The sequence below is a fragment of the Elephantulus edwardii genome, unplaced genomic scaffold, assembly GCF_000299155.1.
Source record: "Elephantulus edwardii isolate Elephantulus edwardi_28Jun2011 unplaced genomic scaffold, EleEdw1.0 scaffold00045, whole genome shotgun sequence".
Taxonomy (NCBI): domain Eukaryota; kingdom Metazoa; phylum Chordata; class Mammalia; order Macroscelidea; family Macroscelididae; genus Elephantulus; species Elephantulus edwardii.
In genome coordinates this window covers 5,940,929-5,955,066 of record NW_006399795.1, presented here as the reverse complement: position 1 = coordinate 5,955,066, position 14,138 = coordinate 5,940,929, and the positions used below count along the sequence as shown (strand labels likewise).

The 14,138-nt window shown below is 52.2% G+C and overlaps 1 protein-coding gene across 1 annotated transcript in view; it reads left to right on the top strand.

Moving 5' to 3' along the window:
- SLC45A1 (solute carrier family 45, member 1) overlaps positions 1 to 2,314 on the top strand; it is a 24,281-nt gene extending 21,967 nt beyond the window's left edge. The window contains exons 7-8 of the mRNA XM_006885780.1: positions 232 to 437; positions 2,024 to 2,314. Of these exons, the coding sequence (XP_006885842.1) occupies positions 232 to 437; positions 2,024 to 2,290 (473 nt within the window). The 3' untranslated portion in view covers positions 2,291 to 2,314. The remainder of the gene's footprint in view (positions 1 to 231; positions 438 to 2,023) is intronic.
- Positions 2,315 to 14,138: the final 11,824 nt, after the last annotated feature.

Here is a 14,138-nt window from a genome sequence, read left to right as displayed (position 1 = left end):
CGGCTCCTGTGACTGGGGGGGCCCGCCTGGGGTGTGGGGGGACCCTGTGACTCTGGGTGGGCCTGCCTGGGGTGTGGGGGACACGACCCTGTGACTCTGGGTGGGCCTGCCTGGGGTGTATGGGACGGCTCCTGTGACTGGGGGGGCCTGCCTGGGGTGTGGGGGATGGCTCCTGTGACTGGGGGGGGCTGCCTGGGGTGTGGGTGACGCCCTCTCCCGCCCACCCTGCAGCCATCCTGGAGAAGCTGGAGGAATACCTCAGCATCCGCACGCTCTACTTCATCGCCTACCTCGCCTTTGGGCTGGGCACTGGGCTCGCCACCCTCTCCCGGAACCTCTACGTGGTCCTGTCCTTGTGCATCACCTACGGGATCCTGTTCTCCACGCTCTGCACCCTGCCCTATTCACTCCTCTGTGACTACTACCAGAGCAAAAAGGTAGGTGCCCAGGGCCAGCCAAACAACCCACAGGGAAAGTCGGGTCCTGGACCCCAAGTAGTTTAGCATTTCGAGGTGATAATGACAGAGTATTAAGCTGACCTCTGAGTGGGGGGCCCATGCGAGGTCGGAGAGCAGTCCTGATGTTGCTTCCTGCCTTCTTCCTTGCCAAGTGCTGCCCCAAGAGCCTGAGACCTTTTGGGGCAGCAAGGGAGGTGGGGGGAGCAACCCACTTCTGTTGGGAGCAGTCACAAAACACCTGGTCATTGTGGTAAATGGTGTGAAAATACATTTCTAAACAGTTGCGATTAATGCCCCAAATCCACCATGAACAGAATAAGAACATCTTCAAGGGGGCCCTGGTCAGTGCTGGGGGGAGCCCCGCTGGAGACGGGGTGCAGGGCCAGCTCCGTTTTGTGCCCTTGTGTCCTTAGAGCTTTGGTACCTGGTATCCCATAGATGTTTCTGGTCTCCCAAGAGAGTTCACACACCCTCCAAGCCAGCTCAGTGGGACCCAGTGTCACACAGCCGTCACCACCATTCAATTTAGCACATCATTGTCACCTCAGGAACACACTGTACCCGTCTGCAGTCACTCCCATCTCCTCCCCTCCACACCCCGGCCACTGGTTCATCCGCTGGCCTCTCTGCGGCCCCGTGTGTCCCTCTGTCCCGGTTGCTGGGAGCCAGAGTTGATCGTGACTCAGAGGGACCCGGTGTGACAGAGTGGAACTGCCCACAGGGTTTCTTTCATAGGCGCATCTCCGGATTAGCATATGTATGCTTAACTGATGCGCCACCAAGCCTCCTTTTCATCTCAGCCGCTTCATCCGAAGGGAATCCGGGCTCTTTTAGGTCTAACACAGCATCATGTTCTCCCAGTTCGGCCTTGATGTATCAAAATTTCCTTTCTCTTTTTGGCCAAATAACATCCCCATCGTGCATCTTCCACAGTCACTCGAGTCTTTTCAAGCATGGCGTTAGGACCTCCTGGTGGTGCCCAAGGGCCATGTGCAGGAAGCGCACTGACCAGGGTAACCAGTGCCCAGTCCCTCACAGGTTCAGCTCCGCTCATTATTTCTCATGAAAAGCAAAATTGCTTGAGTTTTCATGCTTGGTGGTAAATATGTTTGGTTACTAACCCGAAGGTTGGAGGTTTGAGTCCACCCAGATGGGCTGGCGATCAACTTCCAAAACTCAGTCAAGGCTCACATGGGGTCGCCAAGAGTCACAGCCCATGTGCGGCAACTGGTGAGTCACAGGCCCGTGGGTGACAGGGGCTGAGAAAGGGGCGGGCTGGAGCCCAGAGGAGCCCCCTCGCAGGGTGGGCTGCACTGCCTGTAGGTGCCAGTGAAGGGGGTAAAAGCCCCAAAGGCTGGGGAGCAAGGCAAGCGCCATGCTGCCCGGTCCGGCCAGGGCCTCGCTCCAGCCCCATTAGTCATGGATTCTTTCACTTGCCGTCATCCCTCGGAACACAAATATTATTACACTCTTGGCTGAACTCCAGGTGCGCGCAGGGCCTGGAAAGTGTGACCCCAGCGGGCGTGGGCGCGTGGTGGCCCGCGTCCTGACTCGCCCGGCCTCAGTTTGCAGGGTCCCGCGCAGACGGCACCAGGCGCGGCATGGGCGTGGACATCTCCCTGCTCAGCTGCCAGTACTTCCTGGCCCAGATCCTGGTCTCCCTGGTCCTCGGGCCCCTCACCTCGGCCGTGGGCAGCGCCAATGGCGTCATGTACTTCTCCAGCCTGGTCTCCTTCCTCGGCTGCCTGTACTCCTCCCTGTTCGTCATTTACGAAATCCCTCCTGGCGATGCTGTGGACGAGGAGCACCAGCCCCTCCTGCTGAACGTGTGACAGGCCCCGCCCCGTGGACAGGAGGGCCCAGGGCCCGCGGGCAGGGGCGGGGCTTCGGTTGGATGTAAAATGTGATAAACAATAAAGGCCAGCAGCAAAGCCCGGGTGCCTGGTGGTGGCTCTCCGGATGGGGGCTGGTGGGAGCTGGAAGACTCACTGATGGAGAGAAAAGCTGCTGTGGTTCTCAAAAGGGGGCATTTTGGTCGCCCCCGAAGATGGATTTTTCATTGTTGAAACTCAAGGTGGGGCTGGGTTTTGCTCCTAGCCAGGGTTTTTGCTCCTAGCCAGCGATGGCGCTAAACATGGACTGGGCACAGGACAGTCACAAGGGCACAGGACAGTCACAAGGACTAACCCAGCCCCAAGTGTCCCTAAGGTCAATGCAGCGCCATCCCATGGCTACACTCGGGGCAGATTAGGGCACATGATGCTTGAGGGGCAGAAGGCTTCCAATTCATCCATCCAAACTTCCATCCATCAACACACATCCTCTATCCACCATCCACTCACTATCCATCCACCCATCCACCCACTCACAATCTACCTTCCATTCATCCAACTCTTACCATCTATCCCTCCATCTTCCCACCATCCAGCCACCCACCCACTGGCTATCCATCTACTCATACTCCACCCTTCCCTTCATCCATCCACCATCTACCCATGCATGAGACATCCATCCATCCATCCATCCATCCATCCATCCATCCATCCACACTCACCATGTGTCCTTTCAGCCATCTATTATTCATCCATCTATCTGCCTATCATCCTTCCATCCAACAGATATACATCAGGTGCCCAGAGGGTGCCTGGCACCCTAGGTGATGGGGATCTGCTCTTATGGAGCTGACACAGGAGCAGGAAAGACAGATACATTAATGTCTCTATGAGTGAAGAGGACAGTGCCATGTACATACAGGACAAAAGAACCACAGGGGCGGGGCGGGGCAGGGCAGGGCGGGGCTATTCTTGGGGGAATCACTAGAACAGCTTCTTTGATGCCATTCAACGCAGCTTTGTTGTTATGTCATTGAGTTGCCTGTGACTCATAGCAACCCTATGTACAATAGTTCTGAAGCCTGCTTTATCCTGAGCCAATCTCACTGACCCTAACACACCTACCCCCTTTACCCCAGTTATTGTGTCAGTTCATCTCATCCATGGTCTTCCTCTCCTGTGTTGTCCCTCTACCTTTCCCAGCATGATGTCCTTCTCCAAGGACTGGTCCCTCCTGGCCACGTGCTCAAAATAAGTGACATAAATCTTCAAAATCCTTGCCTGTAAGGAAAAACTTGGTTTCACCCTCTCCAAGACAGACCTGTTTGTTCTCTGTATGTTCAAGACTCTTCTCCAGCACCACAACTCGAAGGCATCAATTCTCCTATCAGCCTTAGTAATTATCCAGCTCTCTGATGCATAGCTAGTAATTGTGAAGACCATGGTCTGGATCAGGTACACCTTAGTGTCCAGACTGACATCATTGCTCTCTTCAGTACTCTGGAGGGGTCCCTGACAGCAGACTTCCTCAATGCAATTTGTCTTTTGATTTCCTGGCTCCTGGTGCCAAGAGGGTTGATTGTGGAGCCGAACAAACTGAAGCTATTAACAGTCTCAGTCTCTTCACCATCTATCAGGATGCTGCCAATCGGCCCAGTGGTGAGAATCTTTGTTTTCTTGCTGTTGAACTTCAATCCATATTGAGGACTACAGTCCTTTACCTTCTGCAGAAAGTGCTCCCTCAGGTTATACAAGCAAGGTTGTGTCATTTGTGTAATTCAGTTTATTTATGAGTCTTCCTCCAATCCTTCCTCCTCATAAAGCTTAGTAGGGAGAGGGCGATATCTCAGGTCAGAACCTGCCCCTGCATTTGAGAAACTGCAGGAATCAAGATGCTGGGAGAAGAAAATGCCCCATAAAATAGGAGCACAATTTAATGGCTCCTGCGTGAACCCCATTCTGTCCTCCCAACTCACCGAGGCAGGAACTGAGGGTTAAAGGAAGAAAGCCAGAGCGCCCTCCATCATTCATTCCATAGGTGCACCAGCAGCTACTGCGTGCAGGTGCCAGCTGGGCCTGAAGGGCTGGGGGCATACAGGACCGGGGTCATTGCTGGATGCCTTGCCCACCAGGCTGTAAACGCTACGGCTCCAGGTTGTGACCATGCCACTGTGCCTTGAAACTAAGTTTGGTCCAGAGTCTAATCTGCCCTCAGACCCCACCCCTGCCACAAGTCCAAAACAAGCTACAGGGGTCCTGGGCCCATTACCGGCCTTGGAGGTGGTTGTTCTAATGTGCTTTGGAGTAGGCACCAACTCATATTTGACCGTCCAGTTTTCAGAGGTTGTAAATAGTACAGGAGGAGATTGTCCATCTTTCTCCCTTAGAGCATCGGGTGAATCTGAACCACTTACCTTTGGGTTGGCAACCTAACTCCTTACCACTAGGTCACCAGCACCACTGCCCTCGTCTGAGGTAGGAGGAGTCTGAGCTTTATGGCATGTCCAACCTTTGCTCGCTGGCCAGACAGGCCAGTCAGGCAGGAGAACCAGGACCTTCTGTGGGACCTTCTTCCCGCCCCCACCTTGACCATGGTCTCTTTACCTCAGCTGTGGCCTCCCATTTCCTCCATGAACCTCCCACTCGGGCCTCAGCCTTCCCCCCTCATCCCTGAAGCCTTTACCTAGGCCATGGCCACTGCTGTGAGTCAAGGTGGTTCCACAGTTAGTGAGGACCAGACCCTCCTGTCTGTCCCCTTCTTAACCTGATTCTGTGTTGCTGTCTGTCCTTTGCCTTCAGCCCGTCCTTGCTTTCACCCTACAGCTGGGAGGAGCTTGTCCCTGTCCCTAACACTGCAGTGGCTCCTCAGATCCAAAGTCCTCACATCCAACCTGGGTCTGCCTTTCCAGTCTCATTGTCCTCTGCCTCCCGAATCCTACACTCCAGCCCTGACTCTTGATGGGGCACAGGCCCCCTCCAAGCCCCCTGGCCACACTCTCACCACAGTAGCATGCCACCTCATCTCTGCCATCGATCTCCTATTTAGACTCTCTAAATGCATCTTACTTTGATCCACAATCAACACCTGTGGTACCAACAGTCTAGAGATCAGGAAGTGTATTGCTTCGGGCAAGACCACTATCAGAGACCTCTCCAAAATAGTGAAGAGCAATGTCAGTTTGAAGACTGAGGTGTGCCTGATTCAGGCCATGGTCTTTTCAATCACTTGCTATGCTTCTGAGAGCTGGACAATGAATAAGGATGACAGAAGAAGAAATGATACCTTTGAACTGAAAGGCGTACTGCACATCCCATGGACTGCCAGGAAAGCAAACAGATGTGTCTTGGAAAAGGTGCAACCAGAGTGTTCTTGGAAGCTAGGATGACAAAGCTTGATCTCTCATTCTTTGCACATGTTGCTAAGAGAGGCTCTTCCTTGGAAAGGAATGTGATGCTTGGAAAGGTGGAGGGTCAGTAAAATAAAGGAAAACCCCCAGCAAGATTGACAGATACGGGACTACAGCAATGGGCACGAGTGGGTCAGAGATGATGAGGATGGCACTGGATTCAGGTCTGTTCACAAGGCTGCTGTGAGCCATACACAACTCGACAACACCTAACAACAACAAGAGATGCCCGTGGAGCTCTGGTGGTGTAGCCTGTACTGTGTCTTGCTCCTTACCTAAAAGCCCTCCTCGCTGGTGGTTTGAAAGCACCCAGAGCTCCTGGGAGAAAGCCAGACAGTCTTTCCTCCTTAGGACGTACAGCCTCGGAAACCCCATGAATTGGAATCTACTCAGTGGCATGAAATGGAGCAGTCAAGAAACCAAACAATATATTGTACTGCCAAAGACCTCTTTGAAGTGTTGGCTTAAGGACTACAGTGTGCCTGACTCTAGCCTTGGTATTTTCAGTCATCTCATTTGCATGTATAAGTTAGACAATGAATAGGACAGACTGAAGAAGAATAGATGTCTTTGACTTATGGAGTTAGTTAAGAATAGGTGTGCAGCAAAGATGCATTCTGTCTCTATACCTTTTCAATCTATATGTGGAACAGATCATTTGGGAAGCCGGACTTTATGAGGAGGAATATGGCATCAGGATTGGAGAAAGACTTATCAACCACCTCCGTTAGGCAGATGACACAACATTGCTTGATGAAAATAGGGAGGATCTGAAGCATTTGCTGCAGAAGGTCAAGGACTGTAGCCTTCAATATGGATTGAAGCTCAACATCAAGAAGACAAAGATTCTCACCACTTGACCAATTGGCAGCATCATGATAGATGGAGAAGAGACTGAGGTTGTTAACAATTACATCTTGCTCGGTTCCACAATCAACACTCTTGGAACCAGCAGTCAAGAAGTCAAAAGATTATTTGTATTAAGAAAATCTGCTGTCAGGGACCTCTCCAGAGTGCTGAAAGGCAAGGATATCAGTCTAGAGACCAAGGTGCGCCTGATCCAGGCCATGGTCTTCATAATTATTTGTTATGCATCAGAGAGCTGAACGGTGACTAAAGATGACAGGAGAATCACTGCCTTTGAGTTGTGGTGCCGGAGAAGAACACTGAACATTCCATGGACCACCAAGAGAACAAACTGGTCTGTATTGGAGAGAGTGAAGGGAAGTTTCTCCTTGGAAGCTAGGATTATGAAGCTTCTTCATAGTTGGCGCATGTTGCCAGTAGGGGCCAGTTCTTGAGAAGGACATCATGCTCAGAAGGGTAGAGGGACAGCGCAGGAAAGAGAGAGACCCTGCATGAGAGGGACTGACACTGTAACTGAGGTCATGAGAGTTGGTGTGTTGGAGTCAGTGAGACTGGCTCAGGGATAGATAGAGCAGGGTTCAGAGCTGTTGTGCACAGAGTTGCTATGAGTTGCAGGTGACTCAATGAACTTAACAACACCAACAAATGAATATACCCTTAATTCCCCAACCCCCCCATCTTGGATGGAGTGCAGCCAGAATACTCTTTAGAAGGCAGGACAGTGAGACATCAACTTATTTCTTACTTTTAACAAGTTTATCAGCAGGGACCAGTCCCCAGGGAAGGGCAGGCAAGCATGCCTGGTAGACGATCAAAGAGCAAGAGCGCTGAAAGGACACAGCAACTGCTGTGCGATCAAGTGTAGCAGTCCCTGTGAGGACGGTGTAAGACAGGACTCTGTTGCACATACCACGACTATGAGCCAACAAGCAACTCAGCGCCTAACACCAACATCAGGACCAAAACGAGTCCTTCTCCTAGGTCTTCACGCCATGTCACCTGGCCCTTCATAGCAACTAGTGGACTCAGCTCTGTGGGGTCAGGGACAGACCTCAGTGACTTCTCGGCACGTTGCTCCTTCGCAGTCTCCTGGGGCAGCACCCAGCCCCAGGGCCTAAGTCCCAGGTTCTCCTGGGAGTGTGGTCTGTCCATTCCACAGTCAAGCTGCCTGAACAGCTCCAGCGTTTCTAGGAAACATGGTGCTGGAATGCTGTCCTCTGGTCGAGGTTGCTGCTCGAAGCTGCCAGGCGTTGATGAGGGAGGTTCCCCTCTTGCGCAGGCTTGTTAGTGTGGGTCTCTTCCTAGAACTTTTGAGAGTAAATAAAGTTGCTTCCACAAGTGGGAATAGTTGTTCTCAGCTTGTCTTTTCTAAGAACCTGCCCTGAGACAGGCACCATGTGGGAACATGGGTCATCCCACCTTGGCTTGCCAGCGCAAGCCCTCAACGTCAGTGTGTTCCCACCAGATGGCAGTGGGAACCCAGCCACAGAACCCAAGTGACCCAGGCTGTGCTGGGGGGCCACGCCCTTTTGTTCTCCACAGCACAGAAACAACTTCATGTGCAAAGCTAAGACCAAGACTGAAATTGTCAGAAGAATTCTTTTTACTTAGATTCTAAAATCAATACACACAGTGCCAGCAGTCAGATCAGAAGACTTATTGACTGGGAAAGTCTGCAGTTAGGGACCTCTCCAAATTTTTAGGAGCAGTGATGTCAGTTGGAGGACTAAGGTGCGTCTGATTCAGATCATAGTCTTTTTCAGTCACTTGTTATGCATCTGAGCGCTGGACCTTAAGTAAGGATGACAGAGAATTGATGCCTTTGAGCTGTGGTGCTAGAATGGAGTGCTGAATATCCGATGCACTGCCAGAAGAACAAACAGATGTGTTTTAAAGAGGTGCAGCCGGAGGCAAAGATGATGAAACTTCCTCTAACACAGTTTGGACATGTTGCTAGGAGAGGCTGTTCTTTGGGAAGGACATCGTGGTTGGAAAGGTAGAGGGATACCCTCAACCAGGTGGACTGACACAGTGCGGTAGCGAGCTTGAGTGTGTCAGAGACGGCGAGGATGGCACAGGATAGGCCGGGGTTTCCCATCCGATGTTCATAGGGTCACTAGGAGTCATACTTGATGCCACCCAGCAACATAATAAAGTTCCTTAAAATCAAGCTAAGCTGGAGACTGCCATGGTGGCTTGTAGGGGAAGTCATTTCCCAAGACCACCATGTTGTGTGCAATGCAGGAACACTCTGACCGAGTACATCTGCCCCACAGAGTTTTCCAGGTGGCTGTCTGTGAAAATACATCCCTCAGTCATCTCATCTCCTGCAGAGGGGCTGATGGGTTCGGACAGCCAATCTTTCTGCTAGTAACTGAGTGCTTTACCATTATGCCACGGGGGCTCCTCGCGATCATCCGAGGAAGGTGGAATGTTACCCCACTTACAGATCTCCACCCTGAGCTCAAGTACCTGAATCAGCCTCTAAGTGGTGGGCCTGGGATATGAATCTGAGGTGTCAGAATCCAGACCGCCCAGTGTTATGTATCTTTGGAGGTGTGCTGAAGCCCACTGGGCCTTGAGGGTGGACAGTCTTCATCTGCTGGCGCTGTGTCATCGCATGGTGGCCAGGCCATCCCTGGGAGCTGAGGTCCAGTGAGCCCATATTTCACTGAGGGAGAGTGAACATTTTACTTGTGATCCAGTGGCACAAGACACTTTCAGACTGCTCAAAACAAGACCTTCCTGCCAAATCCTGATGTTACTCCTGTTCCCTCAACAAACCGGAACCCCCCCCTCCTCAGCGCTCCTTGGATAAGACCATTCCCAATCGCCTCAGAGTAATGCTTGTAGGGCAGGGCCTTGGAGTGAGACACAGGGCTTTTACCAGAACCCAGCCCTCAACCGCTTTCTATATTCTGAGGCTGTTGGCCGAAGTCTGGGCCACCCTTGGGGTGCTGGGAACTATGTAAAGGGAGCCCCGGCAGCATTCTTCCCATTTGGCTGCATTTTCCAAGGCAGTGGAGTTGATGTCCCCTTCAGACATTCCAGAACCCGAAGCTGTGTGGGCCCACAGAGCAAACTCTTGTGGTTTGGTTTTTCTCCCCCTGCATTTAAGCAAAGCTTATAGTCTGTGAGTGGCAGTCAGTTCCCACCCTCACTGGCTGCGAGCAGTTTCTGAGGAGGGCTGAGTCTTTCCAGGGCGACTTGGAAAGGGAAGATGGGACATTTGAGGGCCTCATCTGGGCCCTTCTGAGCTGCTCAGGGGGCCTTTCTGGGGGCTTTTGGTCTGTTTCTTAGGAATTATCCCCCACCACCAAGAATCCACTCCAAGACCGTGTTCTGAGCACTGGCAGTTCTGTATCCAGGTACTAGAAACAAAAGCCCCGACCCTGAGAAAGTCTTTACCCTCCTTAGTAACACCTGTGCTGGAGCCATGCCCACCTGCCCACCAGCACACCCCCTGCTTGGGTCTCTGATTCCCACCCTCTCTACATACCTGCCCCTGCTGTGATCCTTATTCCTGACATAACGTCCCGGTCAAGCTTTTGACTAACTACTCACAGGGCCGCAGGGCCTCGCCTCTGAAATTGGGGGCACAGCGCTTTACCTGTTGGGCCACTGATTGGCGAGTTGGCGGCTCGGACCTGCCAGCCACTCCTCAGGAGAAAGGGGAAGCACCCTGTTCTCGGTAAGATTTGCAACTTTGGGAGTTGACAGAGGAGCTCTAGGAGTCTGAGTGGACTCACTGTGGGTTTGGGCTTTTCTTGACACGTCTTTTTTGTAATCACTACATCTGGTGGCCAGGATCAGGAGAACAGAGTGTTTCTAATATTTTTACATGCCCCCTTCCAAGAACAGAGTGTTTCTAATATTTTTACATGCCCCCTTCCAAACAGCAGTTAAGGTCTTTTTTAAAAAAATGAGAGTGGGGGAGCTCTGGTGGCCTAGTGGCAAGGAGCTGCAACTACAATCCCAGAGGCGCACGGTTCGAATCCACTCTGCTGGGGAAGGAGGGACAATATCCTCCTGTACCAGTCAGATCTGATTTGACGGTACACGCACATCATCATCATCATCATCATCATCATAATAATAAAAATGCGAGTGGAAGGGACTAAATGACAGTGACAAAGTTCACAGAAAAGAGACTTGGGCTTTTCTTGACGCCTGTGGGACAAGTCTCTGTTTTGTAATCACTGCCGTCTGGTGGCCAGAATAGGGAGAGCAGAGTGTTTCTAAGCCTCTTAAAAACTAAGGAAGGGGTGGAGAGAAGAAAATCCCAACAATTTATAAACAAAGAAGAAAAAGGAAAGTAGAAGGGACTGAGAGTGCTAACTAGCACCCCCACAGCTTTTTTAAGTGGGGCTGGAGGTACAGGAGCATCTTGGGAGACATTAGAACAAGCAGCGGGGGGGGGGGGGGCACCAAAAAGAGGAGAAAAAGGAAAACCAAATTTATTACAAAAACACTTAAACAAAAAAGATGAGAAGAGAGAGCTGTCCGAGGACAAGAGCAGTCACTACACAGTGCACAGACAGTGCCGGGCAGCACAGCGACCATTCCTTGTGCAGCCCGTTTAACTGCAAAGTGCTTCCCCTGCACCTGGTTTAGTAGTGCGGAGGCAGCCAGGGCCGGGGGAGCGAGGAGGCCCAGTAGTCACAGAGCTGACTCCACCGGGATGTGAGCAGTTCTGACTGATGTCAAAAGGAAACCACACAAAGCTGGCAGCTCAGAAGGTACGTCTGGCCAAGGGCTGCTCACCTTGGAGAGTAGCCGGAACCTTGGCCAGAACTGTTGGAGCTCCCGGGGCAGCTGAACCCAGGGAAAGGGCAACCTGAACACAGAGGCCTCCAAAGACCGATGTTGCCATAGCAGAGAACGAGCACAGTGAGGGCACGGAATCCTAGCCCGAGCCCGGTGCTGCTGGGGCACAGGAGGGCTCCCTTTAAGAGGCTACCTCAGTCAGTCCCCCTGGACAGTCAACCACAGAGGATCCCAACGGCTCACCTGGCTGGCTCCTCCGAGGAGCCTGGCTCAGGGTTCCCATGGACCCGCCGGAAGGACTTGCTCAGGGATTGTATGGACCTCAATATTTGTTCTGGAACCCTAACCTCTATTCCTGTTTCCCTGATCCTGTGTGGAACCAGGGTTTTCTTTAGGAGGCGTTAGCAGTGTGAGGTATGTTCTAATCACTGCTGAGTTATAAAGAGATTATACACAGATGGGCACATATTAAGCAACAGTGATGACTGGCTACAAGCCAATGAACACCCAGGGCAGCCGACAAGAAAGGACACGGCTAAGGCCCTGGCTTGGACTTCTGCAAGCCTTTCACTTTGATGCCTGTGCTGCAGTTGCCCCCAGTGCAGTGTGGGGCAGACCTGCCCACTGTCAGGCGGCCTGTTAGCTTGCCCTGGTGTCTACCCCGAGCACAGGACCTGGACCCACCTGGATTTCCAGGAGAGACTGGCAGTGCTAACCGGAGTCTGTCCACGTGCATGAGGCTGCACCTGGTGGTCCAAGGCTGGGGAGGAGCTCCCGGCTTTGATGAGGGTCCCTGCATGCCCCCTCCAACATCCACGTGAGGCGCTGCAGCTTCATCAGCTGTCTGCATCTACAATTGTAGGCCTTGGTGCTGAGAATCTGGGGGATCTGGACAATTGTGGCTTCACATCTTGGCGGGTGATTTCTGCTCATCTCTTCCTTTGGATGTAACTGATCCACCTGGATGGTGCCTTAACCTGGACGTGTGTCACTCTAGGAGCCTCACACCTGGCTACACGCCATGTCCTGTTGCGACTCTGTCCAGGCAGAGCCTCACTCACAGCGGTGAGCAGCAGGGTGGAGGTGGGTACCCACACGCTTGGCTAGCAGAGGCGAGGGCTTGGACGGCCCCCTCCATTCTCCTCAAGCATGTCCGTACGCCCAGCATTTAGTGCCTCTTCTGGGACAAACTCTGTTCCTCATGAATACATCAGCAGGGTGGTGACAATGACCAGTGGCCACACAACTGAGAAATGATCACTTCTCGTCCAGCTCGGAAGGCCTTTTCTGGTCTATACACTGTGGTGTGTCCATGGGCAGGAGGCTGCACCCTGTGGTCAAAGGCCTGAATACCCACTCAGTTTCATAAAGACATGGTCTAGATGAGAAGTTTGTCCACGCACCCTCCCCTGAGCATCCCCACTGGCCCTGAGTCCAGATGCAGAGGGGCACCCCTCGTCCTCCATGGTGCCCCTGGAGAATGGCGCCCTGCTGCAGCTGCAGCCCTCTGTTCCCTTGTCACTGAAGCTGCCCAGTGGGACTCTTGCTGACCAAGGACACATGAAAACGCCCTGAGTCCCTCAGTTCAGCAAAGCTTTTTCCCCAGCCTGGATTGGACAGTGCCTGGCAGCGTAGTTTCCTTAGTCTGCCTTGGGGCAAGGCACCAATAAGGTCCTGCCTCCTTTCTCAAACATCTGTGCTGGCCCTATCCCAGAGGATGGATGCTCCGAGCACATCCTTGAGGCTTTGGGAAACTAGCCTGGACTGTGTGTGACACCAGTATATGAAGCCACCCTGAAGGCTGTCCCCTGTGATTACACACCCACACCTTACAGGGGGCCTGCGAGTGGGGAAGCCCACCTAGGGGCAAACTGAATCCAACGGTGGTGCGGAGGCCACTGGAGGTCTCGAAGAGGGGCAGAGGGAACAGGGAAGGAGACACAGTCAAGCATAAGAAGCGGCTTTGAGTAGGGGAAGGGTCTTTCGTGTCTCTAACTCTTGGAGGGCGTTCACCACCAATTATAAAGGGTGAGGTAATGGTAGGGGCGAGGGACCTGGGAGAAGCAATGGTACCCACAAGCCTATCCTGAGATTTTTCCTTTCAGACATAGACTCTTCTAAAGCCACTCTGGTGGGTAACAGCAGGGTTCTGAGCATCAGTGATGGCCTGATGCTCTGCCCGCCCCTCCCACAGGGTGGGGGCCACAACTGGTCTCCCACCCACTTTCCAGAAATGAGACAGATGCTGGTCAATACTCAAATGATGTAGTGTAGCTTGGTTTTATTTATGTCCACAAATATTTCAAAAAAATTACAAAATACTCAAATGGAGAGAACACAGAAGTCACAATTTCTGGGTGTCTACTCTGTTTACACTGTGTCATCTCATGGCAAACTACTCATATATACATTTAGCTTCAGATATATATAAACGCAGCGAAGCAGCATGGACACTGCTCTGCTGTGCTGCAGTGGAACGTGAAGCTCAACCTCGACGACACTGAACAAGATACATACAAAACACAGAAAAGCCAACCCAAAACTGCAAACGAAAGGAAGGAAAACCCAAAAGGAAACCAACAGTGGGGCCAAAAGACACTGTGAGGGTCTGGGGCACCTTAAACAACTGGAGGTGACGGGGAGGGGGCCGGGTGTGGCTTTGTTAAATGGGAGAACCTCAGTGCTTCACCTTGGGATATAGGGGAGAAAACGAAAACAAAGAAACACCTTCAGACAGTTTTTAAGTACAGTTTGCAAGGTACTTCTCTCTCTCTCTCTCTTCTTTGGAAAAATGGATGCTGGAGAGA